General features: G+C 45.0%; 2 protein-coding genes and 1 non-coding gene across 3 annotated transcripts in view; 1 reads left to right on the top strand and 2 right to left on the bottom strand.

Moving 5' to 3' along the window:
- The first annotated feature begins 2,533 nt into the window (after positions 1-2,533).
- Positions 2,534-2,730, top strand: LOC123095222 (U2 spliceosomal RNA). The gene has a single exon (XR_006446130.1). It is a non-coding gene; the product is annotated as a U2 spliceosomal RNA (small nuclear RNA).
- Positions 2,731-2,871: 141 nt separating this feature from the next.
- On the bottom strand, positions 2,872-3,654 carry LOC123089251 (uncharacterized; the record flags this gene model as incomplete). The annotated part of the gene is given in 1 exon segment (XM_044510972.1): positions 2,872-3,654. A coding segment is annotated over 1 exon segment (603 nt), but the record flags the coding sequence as incomplete, so codon positions are not given.
- A 464-nt stretch (positions 3,655-4,118) lies between these two features.
- The window catches only part of LOC123093365 (E3 ubiquitin-protein ligase SPL2), a 4,423-nt gene continuing 1,111 nt past the window's right edge, over positions 4,119-7,430 (bottom strand). The window contains exons 2-7 of the mRNA XM_044515321.1: positions 6,447-6,548; positions 6,185-6,358; positions 5,966-6,087; positions 5,708-5,827; positions 5,168-5,463; positions 4,119-4,502 (exon numbers count right to left, since the gene is read on the bottom strand). Coding sequence (XP_044371256.1) covers positions 5,169-5,463; positions 5,708-5,827; positions 5,966-6,087; positions 6,185-6,358; positions 6,447-6,548 — 813 coding nt within the window. The 3' untranslated portion in view covers positions 4,119-4,502; position 5,168. The remainder of the gene's footprint in view (positions 4,503-5,167; positions 5,464-5,707; positions 5,828-5,965; positions 6,088-6,184; positions 6,359-6,446; positions 6,549-7,430) is intronic.

Raw genomic sequence — 7,430 nt, 5'->3', positions numbered from 1 at the left:
TTTTTTTATCATGCATGTTTTATTCTTGTAACATACTGAACGTAGCCATTTTTTGTGTGTCTCAGTTGGCAATTAATCACTCATTGTAAATCCTAATGCAGTACCATTTTCTGAATTTTCTGTATTGTACAGTTTTTTCTCTACTAGTTTTACATCTGTTTACATTTTTCTCTATATTTTTGGTGCAAAGGGATTTTTGTTTGTGCTAGAAAGCTAGTATTGGGCCCGTCTGGTTAGGCGTTCATGCTGAGAGGCTGTTCGTATCGAACAGAACGGTTCGGTCGATCCCTGCTCCCGTGCCGACCGAACGTTCGGTCTGGTGCCTCCCCGGACCGAACGTTCGGCCGTTATCGGCGTCCAATGTTTTTGCCTAACAGAACCTGGCCTGGAGACTGAATGGAAAGAAAAGTGAATACAAACAACCCACGGAGGCGAAAATAAACTGACCAATGTTGCTTTAAAAATCAAGCTAATACAAAAACCATGAATGCGGGCGTTCTAAACTCGCGGACACGTCCACTTACATCCCTAGGCGTATCCATGCAACACCAACAAAAACTTGGCAATCCTTAAATTCTGGGCCAAAGTTAAGGGGTCATCTAAGATCATACATAATCCCATATTCATAGGCTAAACTAGCAAGTACCGACAATCTAGTTTCTGAGGGTTAGCACAGTCCTATATTCACATACTTTCAGCGTAGCAGTAACCTAAACTACAACAAAAAACGGAGAGCCCCCAAGACAGGAGGAGGATGGGTAGTTGGAGTCGCCACTTTGCCCGTGCTTGGGCCATATCAGCAAGGAGCCTGCGATAAGATTAAACAAGGTCAAATATCTTTCCATCTTCAGTGACAACTTGATTTAGCTAGGTATACATTTCAAATGAGTGACAATATGTTGTGCCCACACCACTAGGTATTCCGATGTCGAAAACCTGCTAACAGTTTCTGCCAGTCAATGGAAACATATTCAATTTTAAAAAGTGGCACATGTCTACAGGCTCTCCACCCATTCCAGATAAAGACCAAATCAGGAATTGTCTAACAAAGATTCAGCTTTACATGTCGAAAACTAGAAAAGACATCAGTAAAGATTTTTAGCCGTGTTATAATTGAAATAACACGCCACAGCTATAATCAGGAAAGTATAGTGGGCACTATGAACAAAGGTTTTCAATTACCTCAAGAGTCATAAACCCTAAGCATGTAATGGATGTCAAAGGAAGCAAATTCAGAAAGAAAGAGCACATGTCTACATGCTCTCCAACCATCTAGATAAAGACCAATCAGAGTTGTCTGACCAAAATCCAGTTGTTGGGTTGATATAGCAAACAGAGAGAAAAATATAGCTAAAGATTTCCAATTGCTATAATTCAAGCAACATGCCACAAGTCAGAAAAATATAGTCAGTTCGTGAGTCAACCCTCCAGAAGAATAAAGTTATTCAATTACCTTAAGAATCATAAACCCTAAGCATGTATTGGATGTCTTGCCTACACACCGGGCACAATGGTTCATCCATGAGTTCCACCCTTTTCGTAGTTGCAACGGCAGACAAGATGACCACAAACTGCCCGCCTTCTTTTCCTTAAGCAACGATGGCGAAAGTTCACGAGAACTTGGCCTGGGCGGTGGCATACAACATAATGGCCATCCCCATCACGGCTGGAGCGCTACTGCCTCAGTTTGATTTCGCCATGACACCCTCTCTTTCAGGTAATGTTTATCTGGTGAAGACAATTGCCATGGTTGTTTATGTCTCCTCGATCATATTTGTTTATAACTTTTATAATGTAACATCTGGTGATCGGCGTGTTAATACAGGAGGATCGATGGCCCTGAGCTCCATCTCTGTCGTCAGCAATTCTTTGCTCCTGCAGCTGCATGGATCGTTTCAGAAGGCGGAAAGACCCGGACCAGATGACCTGAAGTCTAGACCAAAGTCCCAGATACTATAGGGTACATACGATTATTTGTGTGAGACACGTTTGTACAGGATCATAGAGGGTGCCACTGACTGAACTGCTACTAGTTTTCCACCACCGACCCCACACATACCAGCCGATTCTTGCAACTGATGTTGCATCCCTGATATGAACACTGTTGGCATTTGGCAACATGTAACAAAATATCATCGTCCATGCATTGCCTCGTCACCTTCTCGTCTACCACGAGGAACCAAAATGTGTGATTTTTCCTTTCCTTTTTCTTTTTATTTAAGAAGAAAAAAAATAACGTCTCTCACTCAAAAAGTAATGCGTTTTTTCAGAAGAAAAAACAATGTATGCGTGACAATCCAAGAGACGAGTAGTTGCACTGTCCGGCCATGTTACGGAAATCAGCAGCCCATCAACGTTCGGCCTTATTCAACTACGGCCCAAGCAAACCGACCAGAGCCTCCCACCAAAACCGAGCAGAGAGCGCCTCTGCTGTAGTGGTGCAGCGCTTTCGTTTAGTCCCACCTCGCGCAGCCAGAGCGGAAGGGAGGCGAAGACGCGCTATATAACCAGACCCAGGGCAACGGGAAGATGCATACCTTTCTCGGCCTTTTGGCTAAGATCAAGTGTAGTATCTGTTCTTATCAGTTTAATATCTGATATGTGGGCCATGTGCCCACAACGATATTAAATTTATTTTTTATGGGGGAGGGCCCACCACAGTAGCTTGCTGCTGGGGTCCTCGCGTGTCGCCCAGGCGTTGCACTGCTGCCTGGGCCTGGCGCACCCCAACCAAAACGAGTTAAATTTTGTTCTGCAGGCCTGTTTTGGTCTTTTAGACCTGATGATGATGATGAAACTGAACTGAGCTTCAAGCCGGGTCACCTCACCTTTGGCGTCCCAAAGCAAAACCTGTATCTGAACTGGGCTTAAATCTCTATAAACCTGACGAAAATGAACTGGGATGTATGCTACGAAAACTGTTTGGGAGACGGGCCAACTTTGTCAACAATGTAATCTTTGGTTCAGACAACCTGTATGCATTGGCTCAAGTACTACTACTACTACTACTTCTGAAACCAAAAGTAACCGAGAGCGCTAAACAACGGGATATCATTCCTCGTCGTTTCCCCGGAGCACCACCTTGCCGCTCGTCGCCTTCTCCTCGTCCACTGCCCCCACGCCGGCCTGCGCCTCCTCAGCCCGCACGCGCGTCATCTTCCTCTCGCGCTTCCTCGCCGCGGCGGCCTTCTCGGCCTCGGCCGCCTCGTGTTCCCTCGCCCACCGCCGGTCCACGGCGCAGGCCGCCGCCAGTGCCACGGCCTGCACCAGGAACATGGCCAGCAGCAGCGCCGCCTCCAGGAGCACCAGCGCGACCTGCTCCCTCCGGTCCCTCGCCGACGCGAGCAGCGCGAGGCTCCGGTCGCGGCGGAGGAGCAGGGCGTAGGAGGCGAGCGCGTGGCCGCAGAGCGCGGCGACCGCGAGGGCTGCGTGGGCGTGGCAGCAGAGGCGGCGGTGGGCGAGGTGGGCGTGTAGGGACGCGAGCGCCGAGAGCAGCGTGGCGGCGTGCACGGAGAGGAGCGCCCAGCCGAAGGGCGTCGGGCGGGGCCGGAGCAGCAGCGCCGGGGCGAGCGCGGCGGCGGCGAGGGCGAGCAGGGAGAGGTTGAGGAGCCACAGCAGCAGGTTGGGGAAGGAGCAGGAGCTCCTCAGGCTGGAGCTCGACGCCATTGCACTTGCGCTTGCTGGTGTTGCAACGTTGTTTGTTTGTTTTGTTCTTGGCGAGACGTGTGTCGGGGTGAAGCTTAAATACGGAGCGCGCGGGGCTGCGAGGTGACCGTTGAGCGGAGTGAGCAACGGCTTTTGGCGCCGGGAGTGGAGCGGGAGCGGGAGCCCATGGCCATAATTGCTACGCAACATAAACACTAAATTTCCAAAATAGCAAAGGCATTAAAAAACCTAAACTTTTTGACAAAAAAAACATGATTTTTTTAGGTGCTTGCAATTTTTTCATGGCCATGATTGCTGCGCAACATCACCAAAAGATACTCGCATCAGTCCAGGAAGAAATGTTTTTGCATACCAGCACCTGGGTCTGGAGACTGAATGGAAAGAAAAGTAACCAGCCGAGGGGAAAACACAAACATGTCCACCGGTCCGTCACATTTCAAACTACGTACCCATGAAGGCGAAAATAAATTAATTGATGTCGCTTTAAAAATCGAGCTAATACAAAAACCAAGAATGCGGGCGTTCGTACACTTCACGGACGCGTCCACTTACATCCCTAGGCGTATCCATGCAACACCAACAAAAAACTTGGCAATCCTTAAATTCCGGGCCAAAGTTCACGGGGTCATCTAAGATGATACATAATCCCATATTCACAGACTAAACTAGCAAGTACTGGTAATCTAGTTTCTGAGGGTTAGCACAGTCCTATATTCACATACTTTCCAGGCAGCAGTAACCTAAACTAGGAACGAAAAACGGAGAGCACCCAGGACAGGAGGATGGACAGTTGGAGCCGCCACTTTGCCGGTGCCTGGGCCATATCAGCAAGGAGCCTGCGATAAGATTAAACAAGGTCAAATCTCTTTTCCAGAACTTCAGTGATAGCTTGAATTGGTTAGGTCCATTTTAAATGAGTGGCAGAATATGGTGTGCCTACACCGCTAGCGATTCCGGTGTCGAATCTGCTAACAGTTTCTGCCAGTCAATGCAAACAAATTCAATTTTACAAAATAGCACATGTCTACAGGCTCTCCACCCATTCTATATAAAGACCAAATCAGGAGTCATATCACATATATTCAGTACTTTACATGTCGAAAACCAGAAACGACATCAGTAAAGATTTTGAGTCATGCCATAATTGAAATAACACGCCACAGCTATAACCAGGAAAGTATAGTGGGCACTAAGAATAAAGGTTTTCAGTTACCTCAAGAGTCATAAACCCTAAGCATGTAATGGATGTCAAAGGAATCAAATTCAGAAACAAAGAAAGAGCACATGTCTACAGGCTCTCCAACCATCTAGATAAAGATCAATCAGGAGTTGTCTGACCAAAATCCAGTTGTTGGGTTGATAGAAAATTTACAGACAGAAAACCAGAAAAGACATAGCTAGAGATTTCCAATTGCTATAATCCAAGTAACATGCCGCAGGTCAGAAAAAATACAGTGAGTTCGTGAGTCAACCCTCCAGAAGAATAAAGTTATTCAATTACCTTAAGAGTCATAAACCCTGAGCATGTATTGGATGTCTTGCCTACACACAGGGCACAATGGTTCATCCATGAGTTCCACCCTTTTCGCGCAGTTGCAACAGCAGACAAGATGACCACAAGGAACAAAAGCTGCCCGCCTTCTTTTCCTTAAGCATATGACACATAGCTGCCCATCTCCCATTTCACCAGGCTCGTCGTCGCTACCATTTTCTCCAGCATCATCTTCATTGTCAGCCTCGTGAAATCTTTCTTGAGCTTCTCTTGCCTCTCTGTGCCGTTTAACTCTCTCCCATAACCTGCATCATTACAAAAATCAAATTATCCACAAGAACATGACTACAAAGAAGAAAATGGAACAGCTCCAAAAGAACCATATCAGGCTAATGTGAAGTATCTAGTTGTAATTATCCCCATAATAATCAAATTTCAGTAAGTAAAGCCTTTAGCAATGGTGAAAACGCCACATTTGATAGTTCACAGTAAGAAATATTCACCCAAATATTTTGTTCACCACCCTGTTCCATAAGTTACAAATGGTACCTGTAAATGGCATGGCCTAGTAAGCCAACTGACACGGTTCCAAGAGCAACAGTAACCCAGAAGAAGAATCTAGCACGTGAGGACATCTCGGCTTCCATCTCACCCTTGGTCAGGTCAGACCTGAATCAAGGCAAAGTGTTACAGAAAGCCACGGAACAAAATAAGACCTTAGCATGCATAATAAACTGCGGATGTTCTAGAATTATGATGGCTGGCACCAATAAGAATATGAAACCTATGGCTAAATAGCATCCTTACAAGAAATATGGAAGCTCTGGGCACAAGCTGATCTCAACACTTCGATTCTTTAATCGACATAAGCCTATTGCTGTAATCTCCTTTCCGATAGGAAGAATCTTTTCCTCATCCAATAACGCAATCTGTCATATAAATAAGCAAATAGCTATAAAAAGAAATCCACAAGGTGATTACTGCCTAGGAAAATATCTGTTTCAGCACACAAGCACAATAGCTTACCGGATAGCCATTGCCAACAATAGTCTGAAACAATGTGTAAGAATTTTGCTCAACTGGGATAAGCTTGTGATACACAGTTGTAAGAGGTAATGACTGATGAACAGCCCCATCAAACTTCACATGTACCATTTCCCCTGATTTCTCGGAAGCAGGATCCACAAGACCAAACGGAACCTTTCAAAAGGAAACATACAGTAAAATTAGAGGTAAAAATGATTACGGAAACAGCAAGTGTATCAACTATCAAGTGTAGATAGCATACCCATCGAGATGATGTTATAATTTGCTCTTTCAATGATTTAAAAAAGAGAGCATGTAGGTCAAAAGTCCATCCAAAGATGCCTCTCCATTCGCCGAACAAGCACTACAGAAGTATATAGAAGATCACATTACACCAGTTAGACATCTCTACAAGGAGAGCATAGTGGGTACACGACGGTGCGTTTGAAGAGCAATGCAAAACCATAAGAAAAGTTTGGGGCACACAAGTGCTATTTTACTTTTCACTCATAGGGATATATCATGATAACAAACAAAATAAAATACATGGAAACTAGAAAACTTCAAGATCCAGACCCTTGTGTGAATAACTAAAATGTATCGAGGCGAAACTTCACACAATAGTCAAGGCATTAGGATATTCTAGAACTTGTATCTAAATCAGCCACTGGCAGGAGCCAAAACTTCATTCCAAGACACTGTTTATACAAAGACCCGTAAGAAATTCAGCAGTCAGCACACAATCTTACTGGATGGAACTGCATTTAAGCAAAAGCTCAGAAGTCTATCAAGTTCACTGACCCAGGATGCAGTTTCCTAAGTTCACTTCAGACTTTAGAACAATTTCCTATCATCCAATGACTATGATATCATGATGCCCTGTAGTCACTTGCTAACTTCAAACCACCATATTGGTTGCATCACACCACATCCCATGCCACATTGCCTGAGCTTTTACAATGGTGCTCTCCTAGAGGCAAAAACCCATGAAAACATAACAGGGTTACAGCCGCTTTGCAGCTCGTAGACCTTGTTAGCACCACTGGGTGTTGCAACGCTAATTAGATAGAGGTATGAAGTTAATCATTTAATTCCTGATGCAACAGAAGCTCAAACTGCAAGTGCTAATTCTCTACTTCTCCAAACTATCCTCTTGAGAAGGGAACCACAGAAGTTGATAAATTTTCCATCCTACTCCTAGAAATAAATTACAAGGAAAAGTATCCATAGATAATTGCAAGTATCA

This window comes from Triticum aestivum, chromosome 4B (genome assembly GCF_018294505.1).
Source record: "Triticum aestivum cultivar Chinese Spring chromosome 4B, IWGSC CS RefSeq v2.1, whole genome shotgun sequence".
Taxonomy (NCBI): Eukaryota; Viridiplantae; Streptophyta; class Magnoliopsida; order Poales; family Poaceae; genus Triticum; species Triticum aestivum.
This window is presented reverse-complemented; position numbering and strand designations above follow the sequence as displayed.